This window comes from Crinia signifera, chromosome 3 (genome assembly GCF_055691185.1).
Source record: "Crinia signifera chromosome 3, ASM5569118v1, whole genome shotgun sequence".
NCBI classification, from domain to species: Eukaryota; Metazoa; Chordata; class Amphibia; order Anura; family Myobatrachidae; genus Crinia; species Crinia signifera.
Window position 1 is genome coordinate 87,640,054 of NC_139219.1, and position 25,564 is coordinate 87,665,617.

General features: G+C 41.4%; 1 protein-coding gene across 3 annotated transcripts in view; it reads right to left on the reverse strand.

Annotated features, from left to right (window-relative positions):
* STRN (striatin) overlaps window positions 1–25,564 on the reverse strand; it is a 96,216-nt gene that overhangs the window by 22,568 nt on the left and 48,084 nt on the right. The window contains exons 7-10 of one of the 3 annotated variants that reach the window (XM_083176168.1): window positions 24,303–24,438; window positions 13,434–13,544; window positions 6,374–6,460; window positions 5,878–6,021 (exon numbers count right to left, since the gene is read on the reverse strand). In XM_083176168.1, the coding sequence (XP_083032294.1) occupies window positions 5,878–6,021; window positions 6,374–6,460; window positions 13,434–13,544; window positions 24,303–24,438 (478 nt within the window). The remainder of the gene's footprint in view (window positions 1–5,877; window positions 6,022–6,373; window positions 6,461–13,433; window positions 13,545–24,302; window positions 24,439–25,564) is intronic. The other 2 variants (XM_083176169.1, XM_083176170.1) reach the window with 2 other exon arrangements.

Sequence of the window (25,564 nt, forward strand, 5' to 3'; positions counted from 1 at the left end):
ATCGATCTGGCTAAGAACGGAACCGGGTCACAGCTGTCGGGCAAGCCAGACAGTCATGACCCGGGATTGAATATCCCCTCAAGACTAGCAGTTCAGCGAGAATCTACTTCCTGGAACGGCTTTCCTAGCTGGTATCCAGTACTTACAACCACCTAACTAGTTTACAGTAAACAATTACAAGAACAAAGAGATGGGTTTATAAGACACTGGTAAGGAAAAAGCTGTCTCCTTGATGAGCGCATGGACTTTGTTAATACAGTTTAACACCTCGTACTCTTCTACCCTAGCCTTGCAGCATACTGCTACTATATTCACTTCATCTATATTTCCAGCCACCAGCATACCACTTGGTACCTCCTGCTATAGTAACCTGAACTGTGAATTATCCCCTCCTTTTCATCTGCGCCAGAAAGTATATTAAACAGATTTTTTTTAATGCGCTCACAAAAATGTACATTTTTAAATGTTGTAATTTGCAGGGTAGACATTTTTTCAAAAGCTTAAAGAGCATTTCATGAAGCCAACGTCGCACTGACCAACCGATTCTGAGAAATAAGCCAACGTGGGGCGGTCAATGAACGATGGAGCTTGACAGAGCGGTGTAACCTCTATAAAAAGGTGTTGTAAGGTGGACATGTAAAAATTCTTGCTGTGAGACCCTGTGAGATCTTCTTACTAAAGCAAATTAGTCATTCTTTGCACAAAGGATATTTACAGTTAAGCACTATATGCCAAATCAGGGAACCCTTGCAACCACCAAGTATTCAGTTTTCCTTAATAACATACTACAGTATAATTACTTTGCTGGTGGTTTCACATGAAGCAGCTTATTAAATATATATAGTAAATGTGATAAATGAGCAGTAGACCGAGGCTCACCCACCATACATTGTTTGGTGGCTATGCATGTCTGGACCAGACCAAAAGGTTAAGGCCTGTTATGCGGTTGTACAACTTGAATGCATTACTTATGCTCTACAGTAAAACTGAAGACATTAATATGGTCACAATCTGCAATTTTTCAAAACATTAGCATACAGACTATGAGAGAATGCTGATTTAGGTGTTTCTGCAACACAACATATACTGACAGCCACAACAAACATGGCAGATGCTTGGTTTAAGATTAGAAAAGAAAGGAAAATGTATGGAAAGCTGTTGCTTAGTAACCCGTTTCCTGTAACATGAACAAATGTGGAGGAGTCAGATGAATCATGAGCGCTGATCTGCCAAAGGCACCAACACGCCTTACCTCCTACTATTCACATCAGCCAAGCCTGCATTAGTAAAACAAATGACCAATTATCGACAATGCTGTATTTTATAGGTCTCTATTTAAACGAGATATAGCTTGCTGGAAATCAGTCACTCAGCAAGACAAAAGACTAATCTATCAATGCTGCAAGTAAAATGTCATTCATTCTGCTAGAATTCAGTGACTTATTGTCTTAATAGTGGCTGCTTGTCCACAAAAACAAGAACACACAAAGAGCCAGATTCATTTACAGTGCTATGTATAGCTTTGGGTTTAAAACCCAGAGTTAATACATTTTAGCATTTTCCCTTCGCTGCAGACCCAGTATCACTCAAATTCCTCTTTAAATTTCAGTACCTAGAATATACTTAAAGCCTGGACCGTTGGGGTCCAGACCCATTTTCCAGGTCACCCTGCACTCATTCACTGACACATTTTAAAAGATCACAGGTGGGGCTAATTACTTCACTTGTGATTCTGGGGTAGATGCATGAAGCAGTGATAAGGGAGGAGAAGCGATAAAGTGCCTGCTACTTTATCACCGGCCAATCAGCTCCTGACTGGTAAGTTACAGGCTGGGTTTAAAAAGGGACAGTCAGCAGCTGATTGGCCTTTGATTAAGTACCAGCCACTTTATCGCTTCTCCTCCCTTATCACTGCTTTATACATCTACCCCTCTTTTAAAAAGGAGCAGACTAGATGGGCCAAGTGGTTCTTATCTGCCATCAAATTCTATGTTTCTATGTTTTATTGCAAGCCTTTGCTGTTACATAGAATGCTGGGAAGCTCTTAGAATTAAAGTATCAATAAAGTACACTATAGTCAGAAATAATTTATCTGTGCTGCAATGTCACTACAGTAAGCGTGTGATGCATGCTGCTAGATATATTTATGCATGAGTCTGAAGGGTCTCATGACAGATTTTATTTTATTATAGTTTATTCTCACATTGGCCCTTAATTCTGATCGGTGAGGCCGGAGCCGAATATGCGGCCAGGACCGTGCGTGCGAAACCCCGCCTTCCATACGGATCGCCAACTCTGTCCGTATGCGGTAAGAAGCTGGCCAAACGGACCGCACGCCTCCTCCATCTAAGGGAACCTCCCCCATCATTCGATGGTCGCAGACCATCGAATGCAGGACCGAGTGCTCCACCAGCTCCCGCAACCTCAGACCACATGGACATGTTACCGTGCAAAAGCAGGGATCTGGGCGGGCAGCTGACATCCGGCGATGTCATATGTCCGCCCCCTACACGTGCGTCACGACTGCATTACCATACGTACACCCAGCGTTTGCATGGGAACGCCCATGAAACGCAGGGCGTATGCATATGGTAATGAGCCCAAATAGCCCTTCACGCCCCTCTCCACCCCATGTTCGGAGTGTTCACAGATCATGCGGGATTTGGCCGTACGCCCCGCTCGCACATGCGCAGAGACGCCTCTGCACATGCGCAGACACAAAACATCGGCGGGCCGAACGCACGCGGATATATCCGCACCGATCAGAATAAGGGCCATTGTCTTTATATACATACACTGTTCAATTGCTCAGTTCATTAGTTGCCCGAACAGCTAAGCTGTTCTCTACATATTTCTGTTGTGGGCACAGGCTTATCAAAATTTAGAGTTAAAGATTGTAAAAAAAAAAGTTACAAGGTCTGACAACATACAGATAGTATGGTGAGAAATTTGCATAAACAATATAATCCATAGATACCTCTTGAACTCTATAAATGGTTCAGGTTGGGGGTGATGAGGCAATGATTTTTTGAAACACACAAGTCTACTTCTGGGAGTATAACACAAGTGAGTCAGTGGAGAATTTGCACATGTACAATTCTATAGCATGTCCTTGATAAAAAAAAAAAAAAAAAAAAATATATATATATATATATATATATATATATATATATATATATATATATATATATATATATATATATATATTTTATTTAAATGGGAAATCTAAACTAGATATCCTGTAAAAAAATTATTGCTAAAACAGTAAAAAAAAAAATCAAGTTTTTTCACTTCCAATGTTTAGTCTCTCCTAACCGGATACCCCCCATGATACGCATAATACATTGCATGTGCAGTTCACTTAAAATGGTAAGATTGGTGCACAATTCATGAGTGATTTGTTTTCTATTGTTTGGGACAAATTTGCTTACAAAATGGCTTTTTTTTTTACTTTTACTTTATTTTAATGTTCGATTTTTTTTTTATAGAAGAGTATTTGAAAAGTTTTACAGTACAAGAAATTAAAACAAACATTATAAAAAAATAAATGAGCTACTGATACAAGAATGTGTAAGTCAGAGCATTAGACAGAAAACTTGTATGAACTTGTTGAAATTTAGGTGATGCAAACAATAGCAAAAAACAATTCAGCCAAGCAGGCAATACATCAGATTGGTAGAATATTGGTAGCCAGGTGTGTAACAACCCATTGTGGGGTCTGGTGCTGATGTATTAAGATAATATTAGGACTTTGTCTACTACAGGAAAACTCATACTTCATGTGCTTTGCACCTTAAATAACCAATGACATATTCTTTAAAGCCAGGATCTTCCAGCACCTTGTCATGGCAACATTAAAAATATTAACATATATTTAGTCTATGTTATGCAGTCTAAACCAGGCATTCCCAGCACCTCCATAGTCACCCCAGTTGCTGGCAGACATGGAGAGAGGCCAGTAGTGGGCAGGAGATTTTAAACTAATAGGACGGACGCTGATTGGATGAGTGAGTTCTCCAAGCCAATCAGTGGCTGTCCTATTAATTTGAAGTCTCCTGCCTGCCAGCGGCAGTGGTGATTGCTGAGGTGCAGCAGAGGTGGGGTGCTGAGGAGCGGCGGTAGAGAAATGACTGTGGTGGGGAAGATGCTAGTGACAGGACATGGCCACATCGCTGATCCTGTCTACACATGGAACAATGTGACCATGAATCTGCATGACGGATCATTCATCTTTCTGCCTACTGAAGGGATCAGCAAGTTCGATAAACGAACCACGGGCAAACGCATTGAATCGTCATCATGCTCACTCCCGGTAAGTTTTTAAACAATTGGTCGTTCTGATTGGTCTGAAACAGCCATATAATTTCAAAAAATATTACCGCGTGTCATCTCCTTAACAGTTTTTATCACTAAAACCTACAGACTTCAGCATAGATAATTAGTACCTTACTTGTTTTGAATTAATGGATATCACTAAATCCTGGACTGTTAAGCTGCATACAGGTTAGACAATATATCTTTGTACCATGGGTCTAGTGCAGTGGTTCCCAAACTGTGTGCCTAGGCACCCTGGGGTGCCTCAGGACACTTGCAGGGGTGCCTTGGGTTGGTGGACTGAGGACAATTCATATTAGTTAGGGTCAATGTACCAGGCAAAAACAGTGCTTGTGGCTGCCAATCATAATATTTGTGGACAAACAGAAGCAAATCCTGCCCCTCACCAGATAACTGTGACATATAAACACAATGTACTTCGTTTTATATTTTTTCCTGAATTTCTCGGTAAGAAGCATTTGGCCTATGGGTGCCTTGAAAACATTTTGATGCTCTAGGGCGCCATGATTCAAAAAAGTTTGGGAACCCCTGGTCTAGTGTATACCAACGATAGGTCTGAAATGTTAAATGTGCTTTCTCTGAGGACTTTTGAAAATACATGAGGTGACTTACATCTACAATATCGTGAATTGTGAACAGCTAATAACACTGAAAACTTCCAGAATTTCCATTTACATAAATGGCTCGATAACTTGGGAGTTTTAACAGGATGTAATGCAGTGCGAACGTGTGCAATGGTGGCCGAACTTGGAGTTTTGTTTTTCTTTTTGTTTAAAGGGGTAGTCATCTAACAAGGCAGTTTTGTATTGTAAATGACGGCCCCTTTAAAAACCTCTGAGTTCTGCTGGTATCGCGCACAGCCGCAAGACTTGCACAGTATTGCATCCTGCCCATTGTATGTATATGGACACACAACTCTCAAACACTGTGTACATTTGAACTCCGAGGGCTGTCTTTTCATTCATTTTCAAATTATTCTGCGTCGATTGTGACTTCATACTAAAAAATTAATGCAACTGAAAGGAGCAACAAAGTATTTTTTGTCTATTAAATATAGCAGCAGGTTTCTGATCTATGCAAACTTACTGTACAACTTCTATGTAGGAACCACTTTTTTATTAATTCATTTTATCTTAAAACTAGTGTTTGCATTTTATAGACACAATCACATTGCCTGCAACTCTATTACAGAAATAGACATGGGAGGGTCTATAATTACTAATTGGAGAGCAGAACCTGATTCACACTTGCCAGCTGCTGAATACAGTACGTTGTTCTGTGCACAGGGAATACAGTACTAGAGCATCAAGGGGCATATGCTGTAAGTAACACAATTAAAACATATACATATTGCTTTCTAGAAAAGGAACAACTGTTTGAGGACAGCTGACAGTAGAAAAGTCTGTTAAAATATATATTTTTTTTAACTGAAGCCAAGTTATCTTCTACTTATCAAGTACAAGTTTAACTGTAGCACAGCTGTCAAACTGGCAAGTCAGGAGACTAGAACACGTGCCTTTGCACAAACACTTTGCAGCTCACCTTCATCTGTCCGATTTATTTCCTGCTCGCTGAGTCGTGAGCTTGCAGGTCTTGAAGATGACACAACAGAGGGCTGTAATGATGGAAGTTCATCAACGTCTCGAAGGTTTGCCAGCATATCTTGGAGCTTCGATCTATTAGGCCCTAACCACAACACAAAAAAGGGAAAAAGGGAGCATAACAAATTTAAATGCATATAACAAACAACATTCTCAGTTCACCATTATATCGCAGCAGATTGCATCAATGCAAGCCACAGACTTTAGCTGAACCAAATATTTTATGGTACTGGGTTTCAAGAAATAAAATGTATGTAAAAATCACAAGAACCGAATGCATAACAAATTTCAGAGAACCAACAATATTAGTTAATACGGTTTCATGTAGGGAACACATTAAAGGCAGCCAACATGAATCAAGATTTATCCCCCCCCCCCCCACACACACACACAATGGCTACTGTACTGTATGTTCTTACACCAATACCGGCACTTACCTGAGCTTTTCTCCAACATGCTCCCACATCCCTGTTTTGATTGTTTTAAGTGGGACACAGGCTGAGACATTTCTTCTGAAGTTTTTCCTGTTATAAGTTTAGGGACAAAAGGTTCTTTAAGAAATGGAAAGGTCTAACCATTGATCCATGGCATTTCCTAGATCAGTAAAAGCAGGGCTATTTTTGTGCAGGCTCTAGCAGGAACTGTGGCCCTTATTCTAGTTCACTCTCTCTGACAAAATATTTCTTAGATGGACAAAACCATGTGCACTGCAGGTGAGGCAGGTGTAAAACCCCACCCAAATCTAATTATCTCTGCACAAGTAACACCTGCCCCCCCCCTGCAGTGCACATGGTTTTGTCCATCTAAGAAATATTTTGTCAGAAAGAGTGAACTAGAATAAGGGCCACAGTTCCTGCTGGAGCCTGCACAAAAATAGCCCCGAGTAAAAGCTTGCTTTGCTTCAACAAAATATTTGGTACTTGTGTATTTTGGCGGCGCCCCCGATGTCCGTCGTACGACGAACAGATCGCATCGCATGCCATGCACCAGATGGCATACGATGCGACGCGATTTTGAGCCCCTATACGACCAAAAATCGTATAAGCACCCTAAAGGTGTGCTTACAATGTTAAATGCACCCCCACGCCACCCCCCACTATAAACGTGAACCCGAAGCGTGGCGACCGCAGCGAGCCCGCGAGGGGCGGCGGTACGCATCCTACGACCTTTTCATCCCCCCACTATCCACGTCGGCGTGGAGTTGAGAATAGAATAGTGTGGCGAGCGCAGCGAGCCACCGAGCCCGAAGCGTGGCGAGCCCCGCGAGGGGACGCGGATACCTTCACAGGTAAACGCGTCCCTTCGCGGGCTTCACAGGTATCCGCGTCCGCTCGCCACGCTTCGGTGGCTCGCTGCGCTCGCCACACTATTCTATTCTCAACTCCACGCCGACGTGGATAGTGGGGGTATGAAAAGGTCGTAGGACGCATACCGCCGCCCCTCGCGGGCTCGCTGCGCTTCGGGTTCACGTTTATAGTGGGGGGTTGGCGTGGGGGTGCATTTAACATTGTAAGCACCCATTTGGGTGCTTAACATTGTATAAGCACCCATTAGGGTGCTTATACAATGTTTAATCGCATCGCATCGTATGGCATTGTATGCCATGTACAATGGCATACAATTTCAAAATTGTATGCCATCGTGCACTATCGTACGATATCGCGTCGCATCGCATACCATCGTATGCGTTATGGTATGCGATGCGATGGGCGCCGCCAAAATACACAAGTACCAAATATTTTTAGAACTTCTAGAATTTTTGTATAGAAATGTTTCATGGCTCCTGCATTGTTACGGGGCATCCAGATATTTGTTATTTACAGATTTAGGAAATGGACAAAATAAGAGAAGCAGCAGTTAATACTCACACTGAATTGCAAGAGCATGGTTGGTCTAAAAGGTTACTGGAGACTAGTTCCTTAATGTATGAACGTGGGGAATGGTGCAAGGCTTCTTATGTGCCCAGCCACAGATGCAGCAGTATGAATAACCCATGCAGAGCTCTAGATATGCAGCAGACCAGGCTAACTAGATGAAAAACCAGTCCAATATAGTCATTAGGCCTGTATATATAAATAAATGCTTGGATTGACTATGTGCAATGCATTAAAGATACAAATGTTCTGTCGAACTAGGCTTTTTGTAATAACTCTAATGGTGTGTAAACACGGGTAAAATCAGCATGAGATTTTGACTATATAGTCAAAGTCTTATTGGGATCGCATGCAGATCGCACAGGTTTTTTACATTGCGTTCCTGATATCTGCTCCCGTGACAACACAAATCGAAAACCAGATAGACAGGGCTACAATGATTATATAGTGCAGATTTGCACTATATCGTCCAAATCACTGATCCCAATGTGATCTGATCACATCGGGATCGAATAGAAAGATGATACAACCATGCGTACACACCATAATGGTGTGTACACATGGTGAGATTCCCTTGCTATTCGACTTAAGATTGGATTGCTATGCAATCTTTGCTAACTGTACTATTTACATACAATTTATGCAATCTACATTCGATTTGCACTATGTAGTCATTGCTGCCCTGTCTATCTGGGTTTCGATTTGTGCTGTCACGGGAGCGCGCATCGGGATCGCAAGATAAAAAAACCTGTGCGATCTGCATGCGATTTTGACTATATAGTCAAAATCTAATGTCAAATCTCCCTGTGTACACAGCATAAAGCCTGGTGTTTACAAAAAAAAAAATCCAATTATGTTCAGAATAAAATGCATAGGTTGACAATATATAAGCAAGATCTGAAGAAAGAAACTTTTCAAACCATAAAGTGCTCCAAAACAAAAATCCCTATGGGTAAAAACTTTATCAGGACTGAACATGGGCCTCCAATATTATCTCCCTAAACCCTATAAATATCCTGTCAGTAGCTCAGGATAGATCTTTTTGTAAAACATATCTATGATGTATCTATTTTCTGGAATCACTTGTTCAGACAATGACATTTTAGAAAGCTGCTGATGTTTAAAAAGAAACAGTTTTATCTTCACGAAGAGAAAGAATTCTATGTTAAGTGTAGGACAGTGTAGACTGTATGTACAGTACTATGAATAGATATCTCCCTACACATCACCACTAACTGATTCAGTAGCCCAAACTTCTGCTACTATAAGACACAGGTGTTGCTGGAGAATTTCTCCAGGGTTTCCTTCAAACTGCTTAATGGTGATACTGTGATAGATTGCCCACTATACACTTTGATTAGAAAGGCCCAAGTATTATTTTTATAAAAAGATCAGTGAGAGCAATACAATGCTGTAGTTTACACACGTTTAATAAACTCGACATTTTATTCAAATAAGTGCATATACACTAATGTTGAGTAATCGCCACCAGGTTTCAGCCATAAGATATGATTGCTGTTGACAGCCTGATATTATAGTTCAGGAATGATACCCATCTGTGAGCTAGGTACAGAATGTTTTTGCATTGCAAAAAAGGAAACAAGGGTGGTATTTGGAAAAGAAAAGAGGTGGCTCTGTAGAAGGCAAGTGGATGCATGTCCATAGTATACAGAAGTAGCGCACATGCAGAAATAACATTTATTAAAGAGAAAGTCATGCTGCCTAATGCTTATGATGCCAATGTTTCAGCTCTACATTGGTGAAGGCTCAAAAAGACCAGCAGAACGGTCAAGAAGATAGGGCTTACTCTTTTGTGCCTACTGGTCCATGAAGACCACTGGAAGATCTAACAGCCATGTAAGCAATCAGTCTTCTTTTTGCTGAATCATACATTGAATCCCTGATATACCAAAACCTTGGGAATATTGAACCTTTAATATTTACAATTCTACACCCACAAATCACTCAGTAAGTATAAAAATAAATGCATCCTGAAAAAGCACTCCCTAGCAGACTCAACATCTAATCATTAATTTCGTAATTGTTGTTTGCCTACTTGTTGGTCCAATGGGACTTTATAAACATTTCAGTAATTTTGCCTGCATCCCTATTTGTGGGCCATTAAACAATTTAGCAACTGTACAAATAAAGAGTAAATAAATACTTCCAAAACAAATTGGTGAATCTGCGCAGAAAAGGAAAAAAAAATAATGCTTGAAGTGCGAAATACATACCAGAAATATAATAAACTGGTACGACAACAGCAAATATACATATATGTATTATATAAAATTATGGCGTTGTTGAGCAATACATAGTGGGTGGATACTTTTCAAAACTACCTAAATAGTGCCGGGGAGACAGCTCCCAGTGCTACTCTAATCAGAGCGTGGCTACCGCCTACTAGTGGATTTCTGCTCACACCCATTCTGGGGTGCCATCAGAAATCCAACAAAACTAGGGAGGTGAGGCTGTTTCGTGCCCTAGCTTTGGGCAAACAGCACTGCCGGGAGGCACTTCAGTGGGAAACTGGCGGTACTAGCGACTAAACAGCTGCAAGTACCTGCATTCTCCAGTTTAGCAGCATGTCAATTAAGAGTATCGCTGGAAGCTCCCTCGTGTCAGTATTACAACTTTTAAAAAAAAAAATTCAAGAAAATGGAAGAGCAATTTATCGTTTATGACATCTCTGGAGGAAAAAAAAAAAACAACGAACTGGATCGTTATCCAGTTAGTTTTATATAGAACTCTTTTGTGGCTTGAATGGATTGCATGACATTAATAATCTTCACATGCTCCTATTTCAATATCTAAGTTAGACATGTCCAAACTATGGCCCTCCAGCTGTTGTGAAACTACAAGTCTCATCATGCATTGCCACAGTTTTGCTATTTGGGAATGCTAAAACTATGTCAAGGCATGCTGGGATGTGTAGTTTCACAACAGCTGGAGGGCTACTGTTTAGACATGCCTGATCTAAGTCATTTTAATTGTATTTAACTTAATGATTTAATTGTATGTATTGAATTGAATCATATAATGGCACTACATTTATTTTTGCTAAAGTGTCAATAAACAGTTTCTAAACACAACATGCATCCTTCATTGTTATTTAGGCTGGTAAAGTACCCTCTACACAATGTGAGTTCTAAACATAAATGTAAGATCTAGCACCTATTGGTGTACATTACCTGTTCAGACGACATTAACAGCAACATGTACACAAAGCAACTAAAAACAGAGTGAACTACAAACTGTACAGCCAACAGTATTTCATCAGTTTTGATGTAATGTAATGCTTGGGACTGGATGATCATACAAATTTATTGGGCATTAGCACCTGAGCTTCTACTCAGCATGAAGAATGCAATGGTCTCAAATTATAATGCATACTCAATGCACAGCGTAAAACAAATAAAACAAAAATTACACTTTCCTTTTCCTGGGCAGAAAGAGCTCAAATGGTAAACTGTATATTGCTAAGAACTGCTATAAAAGGAGCTGCAATCAGTAACACAAATTATTAATTACCGTTACCTGAAATTATTTGAGCACCAATACCAACACTATAAAATATTAGAGAAATACAGACAGAAAAGAGCCAGTTTCACTAAAAAACACCTTTGAAAAAAAGTACCCAATAACAACTAGCAGAAGAAAAAGCTTTACAGATTGACCCAAGAATGGACTGAATTTAGGAGCATCAAGGAGAGTTGTAAAAAGAAATATTTGCTAATGAGCAGATGAGAACCATTTAAAATGTAGGCTCAGAACAATCTCTACTTTGCAAGCATTTGTAGCTTGTTTTAAAGTTAGAACATAATTTATAGCTCTTAAAATGGAACTAAACACCAAAAAAGAAGGCACGGCATAGGGCAGAGGTACCCCCAACAGTTCACATTTTCCAGGTCACCACACAGAATTGCAAGGGAAATAATTAGCTCCACCTGTGGATCTTTTAAAATGTGACAGTGAGTAATGAGTGCACCTGGCACCTGCCGAGTGACCTGGAAAACATGAACTGTTGGGGGTACTTGAGGACTGAGGTTGAGAATCACTAGCATAGGGTAAAGCCTAAGGGGGGTATTCAATCTAGGATCACGGCTGTCGATCCCTACCGACAGCCGTGATCCTGGCCTGTTTGCGGTCAGCCCGACAGCTGAACGAAAGGCGGGATTCAATGTCCCGCCTGCCGATCGGCGCAAAGGGGGCGTGGCCATGAAAACGGCCGTGGATTGTCGATCTGCGGCCGGGATCGCGACAATCCACGGCTGTTATCGGCAGAACGGGCCCGCCAGCTTCTGAAGTCGGGCCCGTTCTGCCGTGATCCCGCTTCAATGCTGTCGCTAAAGACAGCATTGAATAGGGAGCCGCTGCTATTTCCCACGTCGGAAATAGCGGCGACACATTGAATACCCCCCTAAATATGCTCAATGAAAAGTATTCAAGTATGTCAATAAGCTCAGTCTTTAGGGAGCGGACACGATGATGTTTCAACAACCGTAATGTACATTCTGCCATTCCCAAGATGTTTGAAGTAAAACTGTATGGGTTAGGTCCCTTATACTTTTTAATAAGCACTTGAAAGTATTTAGATGCCCAATTTGCACTTTATAAACATGTGTCTGATATGCTTGAACTTTTCTGCCCTGTAAAGTAACACATGTAAATACTTCATAATCATATGTACAATACACTTCCATTGCGCTAAATTTACAACTGGTGCACTGATGCATTCTGCACTTGAATTAGCAATATTCAAAAGGCAACAACTAGAACAGCAAAACTTAAATGCACAGAAGTCCAAATGTGTATGGTCTTATTTAGTATGATTTTCACCTTCACATGAACTGAACTTGGATCAATCTATACAGTATTTAAACAGGGCAACGTCTTGCAATAAAGAGATCCCTGTGTTTAGAAATACTGTACGCAGTGCTTTACGATACTTGTTGTGTTATACAAAAGTCTTTCCTGTGTCAATTATACTGGGTACACACTGGAAGACATATTGGCCTCAATTGAACATATATGAAGGGCACATTGGCGGGTGTTTTTGAATGACGTTCACAGACCTATTGCATCAGCACTGCAGCACCGCCAATGTATTGTGGTCTCATGTAAATGCACATCCAGGCACTTAATGATTGGCACATAGGTCAGTGTCGGCCTAGTGTGTACTCAAGCTCAAGTGATGTAATTTAATTGGTCAGAAACATGGCAGGTTCTCCCCTATGTGAAAGGCAGACTGTGACCAATGCAGAAAACTGAAACTGTACAACACCCGATTAAAACCCATATTGGATATATTTAGTTCCACTTTAAAAAAAAGTATGACCGTAATATTGAGCTATGTGGCTCAACTTTTAACGATGGCAGGACTAGAGTGAACTAGAAGCTTTAAAACCATACTGCCAGGATTACATGTCTAATACGTGCTAGAGCTCCAATGCCCGTTAAAAGGTGAACAGCAGGAAAAAAAAAAAGAGGAGGAGCAGCAAAGTAAAAGAGTAAGTGGTTGAGGAAAACATTGAAAGAAAATAACGAAAAATAGCTTTGGAGGGAAGGTAGGATATGAAAGAGGTGGGATTGATGATTTTGAAGTGCAATGTTTTCCACTTACTCTTCACCCCTTTTTTCCCCTTGCGCTCCTTTTTGTATTGTTCCTTGAGTTTGGTTATTACTCCCTGATCGACATTCCAGGATTCCGGTATGGGACACTGGTCTTCCTTTTCTAAACAGTGAAAGAAATCAAAACACATTCCTCTTCAATACAAATGGCTTCACCAATACGGTCTGAAGAAGAACCCTGACATTTTCTTTTGTCAAAAAGAGGGGGGGGGGGGGGGGTATACCGCAAAAACACTCTATAGTACACAAGTTTATATGTACAGGTCACATATCCTATTCCTAGTTTCTGAGCTAATAACAGTATCTGAAGGGAGCAAACTATTGACAAAAAAGTATTGTATTTAATTTGAACTCTGAAACTACATCTTAAATCAATGGTGTGACCAGCATTTTACATTGAGTGGTCCTACTCGTTCCTGTTACAAGGTACCTAGGTTCACGATTAACTCCCTACTATGCTGTAAAAACAAAATAATAGCTTGCAAAAAAAAAAAGAAAGAAAGAATTCTTGCCAACCAGTTCGTTCTTATAATCTCCTTTCATTTCTGTCAAAACCTTGTCAAACATTATTTGCTACTATACATAATACAAAACGCAAGATAATGTCTCCTGTATAAGCTGAATACATTCAGTGCATTATGACATAATCAAGGCCATCTGAAAAAAGAAAAGTTATATACTGGGAACATTTAGTGTTGGGCACGATCCAGTGAACTGTAAATGTGCTGATAGTCCAAGCATGTCAAGCAGAAACGGTTTCATGTGGACAAGTGTCTATTGCAAACCAGGACAACACAAATGGAACACGATGGAAGGCTATATCGAATGATTCAATGATTTCCAAGAAAAGCATAAGCAGGTAACAATCCCAAGAATTCATAAGCTATCTCCAGCCAAGGAATCACGAACACATTTTTGTAGTCTCCTGTGTTTTCTCATTCCAGTGATATCTTATTCTAGAGCAAGCAGTAATAATTTCAAAGTACAGTATGGAAAAATTGATGCATATTAAAATCAGCATATTTCCGCTCACTACAGATCTACCTCACAACTCTGAGACAAGCACAGATAAGGGTTATATTCATTAGAATTGTACTTAAATGTGAAGCTGCAATGATGCTGCACAACTAGACCTAAAATTCCCAAGACTTGAATGATTTAGTACAGGTTTGGCCAAACCAGACCTCGAGATCTACCAATGGTCCATGTTTTGCAGGCCAACTGTGGATCTGTAGAATGTGTCGGCTAGGAATGAATGCAGCATCTTTGAAAAATCACATGTGCACCAGTTAGGTGGCCTGGAAAATGTGAATTTTTTTTTTGCTCTGAGTCAATATCTTCTGTTCCGACAAGAGGCCTAAAGTTTCACTTTTTACTACGAGCTTGTCCTAGTGCAAAGTTACAGACTTTGGCAGGAAAAAAAATCCCTTAGAATAGACCCGTTTTCATGGTCACAATTGTGAATATTGTGTGTTTTCACCTTAAAGTGTTTTGTTTTTTGAAGAGGATGCTCTCCAAAAAACAAAAACAAAACACAGTGACTAAGAAAAAACTTGGGGCAAAAATTCAGGATAAATCCCTATTGTTTGCCCTTAATAGAATAGTGCACCCCTGTGTCTTCTAATGTCCAACTCTACTGAATGCTACAGTAAGTTCAGTAAACAATGCATTACGCTCTGTTATTTAGGTACAGTATTTTCAACACTTCTATTTAATGTCTTTAATTGTGGCCATTTATTTCCATGAATTGGTCTGGAAAAGGGGATTTTTATAAGAACTTACCGTTCAAATCCCTTTCTCTGAGTCCATCCTGGTGACACAGCTTGACATTGGGATGTAGGAGGGTCCGCAGGAGCCAAGGCACCTATGCTGACTTCTTTGAAAGCAGGCTCCTCCCTTCTGCATCCCATGATGCTTCAGTTCAACTTTTAAAGCACACTAAGATACATAACTCAGCACAACGCCTGAACATTTTATTATGCACAATGCAAATAACCAATAACATGACAACGCATGAACGGTATACTTACTGAGCGTAAGGGAGGGATCGCTGTGTCACCAGGATGGACTCAGAGAAAGGGATTCGAACGGTAAGTTCTTACAAAAATCCCCTTTTCTCTTTCGTCCATCCTGGTGACACAGCTTGACATTGGGACGTTCACAAGCAAGTTCTTTGGGAGGATACGCTCAGGCTTACAGTTCTCATCACTACCTTGCCCATTAAGCGTCCTCCGACGCGAACTCATGAACCTATAGACTTTTTGGTAAAGGCAAGAAAAAAAACCATATGACCAGGGAGCAGCCCTGATTAACTGCCCCACTGTGGTCCCATGACGCACAGCCCAAGAAAAAGGCCACTATCCAAGTGGAATAGACCTTAAACATAGAAAACTGTCTGCCCACTATAATGTAAGCAAAGGTAAACACCAACCTTAACAGTCTAGGAAAATTCTGCTTGGAAACAGAACACCCCCTGTTATGTACCTCATATAGAACTAGCAAAACATTACTTTTTTGCAAACATCCTTTACCCTGTCCACCTAAATGCACAAAGCGCGATGTATGTCCCATTTTAATATATTTATTTTTCTACCTCCTCAAGAGGAGCAATCACCAGAAACCAAACTCCTGGTGCAAATGGAAAATTTGATACTACCTAAGTAGATAACTTCGATACGGTTCTCAGAACCCAATTCTGAAACTGAAGCCCTGGCTAACAAAAAGGTAATTTCCCTCGATAAAATATTACGAACAGCCAACCTTTAAGGCTTCCACTGTGGTTTTAGAAAAACCGACCATACCAGAACATGTCCCAAGGCGCCCCCGGCTGCCTATATGGGGTCTGGAGTTCTTATAACTCCCTATAAAAAAAAAAAAGTCTGTACTTCTGGCCAGGAGCCACTCCATTCTGAAAGCATATGGATAATGCAGGTACCTGTACCTCTAAGAACTGCAGACTAAACTCTGCTGCAAGGAAACAAAGAATTGGACCCGAAGGTCACCCACGAGCGCTGGTGTATATATAAAGAAAACAATCAAATATATTTTTGTGAAACGGGTTAGTATTTGCTTTAATTTAATCTAAATCCTTTGGGCAAGCTGCCGCCTCCTACCAGAGGAATGGTGTACCTCTATTGGTTATACAATAGAGGAATTGGTAGATTACTACAAGTAGGCTACCGCAAGGTGGCGCTGCTGATCACAAAGGCTAATTGGACCAAGTAGTGTGATATCACTTATTTAATATAAACATATTACAATTCATTACAATATATAAAAAAAGACACAAAATACATACAACATATAACATAGAACATAAAACGGCATATAATATGCAGAGCGGTACTGATTCTCATAATCTAGTGAGGCTTTCCTGAATGTCAATCAGTTCTATATCAGAGGCATTTGGACATATTTACCAGTCCCATTAGGCTTTCCGCAGAACTCCTTTTTTTGAGGATTCAGATGATGAATTGGTAACCTTTATCAGAGCAGTCTGCCCCCAGTTTCTTTATGAACCCGGATAGACCAGTATCAGTACCACTCTGCATATTATATGCTGTTTTATGTTGTATGTCTTTTTTAATTGTCCAGGTCCCAAAACGTGATCTGGGAGCCTTTCCTATATCAGAAGGCATTTTTCCTTTACCTGTGTGTCCTTATTGGACGCACCCCTAAACACTAAGGGGCAGATTTATTAAGCTTGGAGAAGGTAGCAGGTTTTTGCAGGTTAGGCACTCCTAAATGTTCAAGAAATAACTGAGCTGGTGCAGGGCACATAGGTACATGAACAAAAACACTTACCCCCTCTGTGTAGAAGGATTGAAGCCAGCACTCCGTGATGTAAGTGAAAAAACAAAATAGCTTTTATTGCAAACACATCAGTGCAAAAAATGACAGCTGTAGGTCTCTACAGCTGTCATTTTTTGCAATGATGTGTTTGCAATAAAAGCTATTTTGTTTTTTCACTTACATCGCTGAGTGCTGGCTTCAATTCCTTCTACACAGAGGGGGTAAGTGTTTTTGTTCATGTACCTATGTGCCCTGCACCAGCTCAGTTATTTCTTGAACATTTAAGCTTGGAGAAGAGATAAACTGGAAATAAAGCGGAGAAAAGGTAAAAGGAGATAAAGCACCAGCCAATTAGCGGTGTTTGAAAAAGACAGTTGGGAGTTGATTGGCTGGTGCTTTATCTCCTTTTACCTTTTCTCTGCTTTATCTCCAGTTTATCTCTTTTTCAAGCTTAATAAATATGCCCCTGAATGCTTAGCCATGGCGGGAAGGCAAGAGCTCTTTCCCCCTGTATAAAGGTGGATTAGAGTTCCACTCCAAACAGAATTGCTCCCTGAAAGGCCAAAACCTCCAGAGACTTTTTAATTTCACTTGCTTTCCAAGCATCAAGCAAAGAGCTGGCAGCCCTTACGCTATATTGGCATTTCTTTTGCAGCTATACAAAAGTACTCTGCAGCTCACTAACAGTTCAGTCAACACAAAAGCTACTATGTGAGGCTGAAGTGGAGTACACCAGGCATAAGCCCACTGTATCATGGCTTTAGAACATCCAAGCAGATGTCTTGATAGGCGTAAGGTAAAAACCTACTCCTTTTCCCAGCCGTACGACAGCATCCAATCTTTTTTCTCTATGGGGTCCTTAAACACAGCACCCCCTTGTACAGATGAGGCAGTTGAATAAACAACGGGGCCACAGGCTCCTCCACCAGAGGGGACTTTTCTCCCAAGTTTTGTGCTCCTGTAGCCCTATGGTATATTTTCGCCACCTTTTGGACATGAGAAACCTGATATAAGGTGTCTTTTATGCTTTCCAAAGTGACACTACCCTCATGTGAGGGTAAAGGTAACTGTATATCCCTGCGCAGTCTCTACATTACACTGCGCTGGCACTTATTTTTCTCCTGAGAGATTCAAAGCCTACTTGGCTGCTAGAATCAAATACTCAATATCAGAGAAAAGATCACTTCCCTTAAGGTGTCCCCAGGACACACACCTCATTATCAGAATTTAAATTAAGCAGGGGAGGTGTAAATAAGGGGTGCCTAGGGTAAATTACCTCAGGAGCCTTGCATATTGCTCCTTGAATGCAGTCATTTTATGGACACACCAAGTAGTGTCCTGGATACCCTGCAATAAGCAGGAACTCCATGAAATGGAGTTTTAATAGATGTCACCGAAGCATTGGGAGGAAAAAAGGCAGAGGAGATTTTTCTGAGTTCTCTCTGCCTATTCCAAGCCTGTTTGTGTACGGGGTTGAAATGGCAATCCTATCCTTCCTCAGGGCAGCTGTCTATATAGGTAAAGGCTGCTCAGACCTCTGGGCTTGAGCCCCACTATGCACAGACTCACATGAGAGGCACAAATCGCCCTGATCCATCTGTACAAATGTTAATTTACACCACATAATCAGCAGAAAATTAACATGGCAGGCATCTTTTCCCTAGGAGCAGCAGTATAACACTTATGTCATAAAAGACAGTGCACAATATCAGGCATTGTGAAGCATAAAGTACAGAGTACGGTACTTCTGTATTATCTGGGCTCCCATGTTAAATGCACCCCATTTTTTCATACCCCTACTATCCAACTACGCATGGAGTTGATTTTATATAGTGCCCGAAGCGTAGCAAGTGCAGCGAGCCCCGCGAGGGGACGCGGTCTCATAAGAAAAATGGGAGCCCAGATATTACATAAGTACCCAGAGTACTTAGCTGACTGTTCTGCTGCAATAGATCCTCAGCGATCACAAGGGAAGAGGCTGCCCAGGAGAGACTTTCACTCAGTTCAGCCGTGTAATCCAAACTTCAGCTCCTCAGTGTGGAGAGAAAATGGCGCCAAACAGAGTGTAGGAAGAGACCCAGTCTCTGCTTCAGCGCGGAGGGAAACCTGTTGGCCCTCTTCCTCCATCAGCCGCTCCTACTAAGTGTCTCGCCTCACCTCCAGTGACTGCCCCAGACAGGGAACACTCGGAGTTGTCCAGAAACGCTGGACTCCTGTAAAAGACGTCACCTCCCTGGTGGGATTTCAGTCTATAAGCCCTTTCAAGATGGCGGCCGCCATCGTGGGGGGGTCTATCCCCCACAATCCCCTTCTATGCAAGGAGCCGGTTCAGGACGCCCCCGGGGCACAGGACAACCTCTCTGCAATGGAGGTTGAAGCGCCGTGTAGGTAATGCAGCTGTGTCTATCCACAGAGCGCTAACGCTTCTGTCAGCCTCTGCTGCGCTCTCAGTGTGTGTAAACTCCTAGAAGAAGTTACACACTGGAAAGCCTGTACTAACTAGTGAATTAATAAAATAAAAAACACCTAGCTACTCTCACAAAATGGCTGCATACAGCAGCCAGTTCAGCACAGAACCCACTCCTGTGGCCACCTAAAATTAACTGAAGCATCATGGGATGCAGAAGGGAGGAGCCTGCTCTCAAAGAAGTCAGCATAGGTGCCTTGGCTCCTGCGGACCCTCCTACATCCCAATGTCAAGCTGTGTCACCAGGATGGAGCTGCCAATGAGAAATGGTAAGAGACCGCTATTCAACCAAGGATGGTTTGTTGATTGATAGTTCATCATGTCGACATATCCATGAAGACATACTGAATGTCAACAAGATCCCTGTTGACAAGTCATACCACACCCATATGCAAAAATTTTACACAGCATATGTCTAGCCAGACTTCTAAAATCTGATACAGGTTGAGTATCCAAAATGCTCAGGACTAGAAGAATTTTGGATAACAGATCATTCTGTATTTCAGAAGAATATATTTCAATGATTTAACTTGCATTCATATTGTACAAACGCATGAAACACACACAAACATATTTTATTTGTGCATAAAAGCTTTCAAAACATGAAACAAAGTTTGTGTACTCTCTTAGATACTGAAATTAAATGCCAATCAATCATTTCTTGCTTATATTTAGTGCCAAATATGGTACTTGTGTAGTTTCACGGCGGCAGTTACGCCACCAGCGTAGCATCCCTGTCAGAATCAGCGTAGTTCCCGCGGTCAGCGTAGTCCGTCAGAAGTAGCGTAGTGTTCCCGCGGCCGCTTGTGTCCCTGTCAGATCCAGCGTAGTCAGTCAGAAGTACTGATTGTACTGTTGTGTGTTAAGTTGCTTTAACTCTTATTATCTAAAATCCAGTTACAAGTTAACATATGTCGTCGTTACTGTCTCAGATGTATGATATGGCATCTGTGGATGTGTTCCTGACACACTCCAACTATCCACGGCAGCCCGAAGAGCTCCACGAGGAGACACATTCTCCCACTTCATACCCCCACTAGCCACGTCGGCATGGAGTTGATATTATATTGTGTGGCGAGCGCAGCGAGTCACCAAGCCCGAAGCGTGGCGAGCCCCGCGAGGGGACACTGATTACGTTACATTGCGTCCACTCACCACGCTTAGGGCTCACCACACTATAACTCCACGCAGACATGAATAGTGTGGGCATGAAAAGGTCTGGAGGACGCTTAACGCATCCTCTCAAGGATAGTGGGGGCTTAAAAAGCCGTGGATAGTAGGGGTTTGAAATGAAGGCATTTGCCAGTATGTAACATGGAGAACTGGCAAATGCCTCCTTCATTGTGAATGAGACGCACTTGCGTCTGCACCCCCTCTTTGGACAGGAGACGCACGCACTACAGAACCCCTAACCCGGTCGACAGGGTTGCTGTAGCCTGCCGAAATAGCTACTCAGACACAGGAGCATCTCATTACTGGAGCGTCTGTCTGAGACGCTCCCACGTCTCAAACAGATGGAGCGCCTCTCCACCGGCGCCACCATGATCCCCTCTCTGCCAAAGAGAGGGGATCATGCTGGCGCGGGTGGTGTGAGGCGCTGACTAGGCTTGCCAGAGACGCCGGGGATAGAGATGTAGTTCCCGGCAACAGTGCGGTAGTTACTTGTGTAGTTTCACGGCGGTAGCCTATGCTGATAACATAGCTTAGGCTGCCACCGTAAAATTACACAAGTAAGGCAGCCGTTGGGCTACGCTAATAACGTAGCTTAGGCTGCCGCCTGGAAACTACACAAGTAAGGCTGTTGGGCTACACTATTAGCATAGCTGCAAACATAGCGTAAGCTGCCGCCATGAAACTACACAAGTACCCCAGTTACATATGTCCCCAGTAGTGCTGTTGCAGATGTCTCTAGTAGTGCTTTAAGCAAAAAAAAATGTTGGGAATCATTTTGATAACAGATATTTGCATAAGGGATACTCAACCTGTGTATTGAAAATAATAACAGTCTACTGGATATGCTATTGAGAGTTATTCATTCTATCAGTGGTGTCCAGCAGTACATACAGTATATGCCAATCACTGTGTTAATTACTAGGCAGGATTGATCAGCAATACTTTATTTCCTTTTCATGTGTTTATTGACCCAATTTAACAGTCTAATAATAATGGACACCAATCACAATTGGTTTGTATAAAACTGAACTCAAAATACACCATAAAAAAATAATAAGAAGACAACGTTGTATGTGCAACATCTTAGAAACTTGATATTTTTGAATTAATGTTCTTGATGTTATTTTTCTAAACATTAGATGCATTTGTTTTTTTTTTACTGCATAATGCACTTTATAGTATTTAACTGTTAATGTATTGGCTAATCCTTTGCACAATTATATTCTCTAATGCAACCCAATCATGTTACCAGCATAAGGGATGCAAAACTGTTTTTCAGACCAATTCATGTTCAAAATAAACTGCCAGAAGTGTTTAAAATACTGTACCAGAGTGTAATGAATTGTTTACTGAACTTACTGTAGCATTCAGTAAAGAGTTGGATATTAGAAGACACAGAGGTACACTAATCTCTTAAGGGCAAACAAAAAGGGATTTACCCTGATTTTTTCCCTAAGTTTTTTTCTTGATCACTTCAGTTACAGAGCATCCTCTCCAATAAAAAAAAAACACCACACAATATTTACAATTGTGATCATGAAAACGGGTCAGTTATTAGGGATGTTTTTCTCCTGCCAAAGTTAGTAACTTTGCACTAGGACAAGCTCGTAGTCTTTTTTTGGTACTTATGTAGTAACTGGGCTGCCGATTTTGAAATCGGGTCCATCGCATCGCATCGCACCCGACCAAATCGCATGCGATGCGATGCGATGCGATGGACCCGATTTTTCCATAGGATTCAATGTTAAAATGGACTGAGTCCATTTCAACATGGAATTCAATGGGAAAAGGGGTCCTTTTCATACCCCTACTATCCAAGTGGGCATGGAGTTGGATATAAACCTGTGGCGAGCGTAGCGAGCCACCGAGCCCGAAGCGTGGCGAGCGTAGCGAGCCCCGCGAGGGGACACAGAATACCGTCCCCTCGCGGGGCTCGCTTCGCTCGCCACGCTTCGGGCTCGGTGGCTCGCTACGCTCGCCACAGGTTTATATCCAACTCCATGCCCACTTGGATAGTAGGGGTATGAAAAGGACCCCTTTTTCCCATTGAATTCCATGTTAAAATGGACTCAGTCCATTTTAACATTGAATCCTATGGAAAAATCGGGTCATCGCATCGCATCGTATCGCATCGTATGCGATGCGATATCGCATCGCATCTGATTGTATGCCTTAACTTAAGGCATACAATCAAAAAATCGGCAGCCCAGATACTACATAAGTACCCTTTTTTTTACTATACTAAAGTATATTAATGAACCACTCTAAGACATCCTGACATAATTTTAACTAGATCGGAGATTCTTCATACGTTTCGTTATTTTCATCTAAAAAAGCGGAACTTTAGGTGTCTTGTCGGAACAGAAGATATTGACTCAGAGCAAGTTAGGTCAAATCACAACTTTTCCACACTAGCCGATTTTGAATATCTCAATTTCAACTTTTTCACTCTGCCCTAACCCCCATCCTCTATGACAGTGATGGCTAAAAACTTGACACTCCAGCTGTTGTTGAACTACACATCCCAGTATGCCCTGCTACAGTTTTATTATTTGGCCAAGCTAAAACTGATGCAGGGCATGTTGGAATGTGTAGTTTAACAGCTGGGGTGTCAAGGTTAGCCATCACTGCTCTAAGATAATGAGTCCTCTGGTGAAATTGGGTCTGTTAGACTTTTTGGTTTAAGGCCACTAGCAGTTTGGCAGACACAGAAGTAGCAAAAACTTGTCTATTGGGGGATGCCCTTTCCTGGTGTACATCCATGAATCTGAATGTTTAAGGATTGGTCAGTATACGCAGTAATGTTTGGTGCATTGTGGAGATTTGCACCAGACCAATAGAAAGTGTACTGTACCTTTTTTTTGTTAAAAAAATTGTTGCTTTAAAAATACATAACTTAAAGGTTTTAAGGGTTCCTTTACACCCATGGCAACATTCATTATAATTACAATATTTCATTGTAAGGTAGAATATTTTCTGAAACGGTGTTTATTTACTATGGAAAGACCCCAGTGCATACACCTCTAAATCTGGCCAATAATATTACCGCTCTGGGAGTTTGAAATACTACTACACACATATTGCGGTCACAGGGCTCCACTGCACTTGTGCACAATAAAACATTTGTGACTTACATTTCTGGTATGTAGATGGAGAAGGATTTACATTTCTCTTAGAATAAGGTAACAACCACAAGTTAAAAGCCGGCATTTCTAAAAGAAAAATTACTGACTTGTGGTGCCTTCGGAGGGTAATAGTGGCAATAACTAAGTTTCAGACCGAATGCAGACAGAAATAAAGTCAAGCGGACTCATTCTGCTTGGGGACAACACGACTGCAGTCCTCAAATTTCAACAGGAAAATTAAAAGTTGCTCAAGAAATTTCAGATAACTTTTGGGAAAAAAAATCAAACACAATTACAGCCTTACCCCATTCGGTTCCATCACCAGCACTTCTAGATTCTCCTCCATCAGTATCATCAGAGACCAAAAAGTCAAACTCTTTTAAAGCCTCTTCAGTGTCTCTATCTTCATTGGGTTCAGGTACGACTCTTCTTCTCACAATCTAAAAAATAAAAAAAGGACATAAATAAAAATTCATAATGCATTAACTTAAATTTTTCAATATACGTGGGTGAGTCAAAAAACATTCGTACTCTGGCTTTTAATATGTTAATTTAAAAAAAAAAAAACTATATTTTTCCTTGCTTTCCAATACAATTTTGCCTGTCCAAAGGTTTTATATTTTCTCAGTAAAACATGTTTTAGGCTGACCTGCAAGCCACAAATGCACCCAAGTTTGGTCACGGCTGATTCACAAAATAATTCACTGTTATTATTCTATCCAACAGAATCAATGTACTCATCAGTCGTTGACATTGTCGGGGATCCGGCTCCTTCCTTTATGGCTGACACTTGTGCGACCTTTGAATTTCACCATCCAGTCATTCACACACTTCACAACAAAAACATACTGTGTACAAAGTCTTAGACCATAAAAATAAACTGCAAGCTGCTCTTTTTTCGTGAAAACCACAAGTGTGACAGACATTTTCATTAATTTCCAGGCCACTATTTTGAATTAGCAAATATATTTTTGTGTGTAATATATTTAATAGAAGATACTTGGGTACTTGTTTCCTAGCACAGCCACAATCGCGGGCATCGTGTGCCTTAACTTTAAGGCACACGATGCCCGCGATTTCCCCATAGGCTTCAATGTTAAAATATTTTAACATTGAAGCCTATGTGCGTCCGACGCGATGCCCCCGATTTCTCCATAGGCTTCCATGTTAAAATATTTTAACATGGAAGCCTATGCGATGGACCCGATTTGTCCATAGGCTTCAATGTTACAATATTTTAACATTGAAACTGAGTCCATTTAACATCGGAAAAAATGGGAACTGGCCCAATATGGGCCATTTCTCATTGGGTATGGCCACGGCATATGTGTGTAAAAAATAATGGCCCCCCATTGTGACCGCCACCCCCATGATTGACGCGAACCCGAAGAGTGGCGAGCGCAGCGAGCCCGCGTGGGGCGGCGGTGCACGTCCTCCGACCTTTTCATTCCCCTACTATCCACGTCGGCGTGGAGTTGAGAATATAAAGTGTGGTGAGCGCAGCGAGCCACCGAGCACGAAACGTGGCGAGCGCAGCGAGCCCCGCGAGGGGACGCGGATACCTGT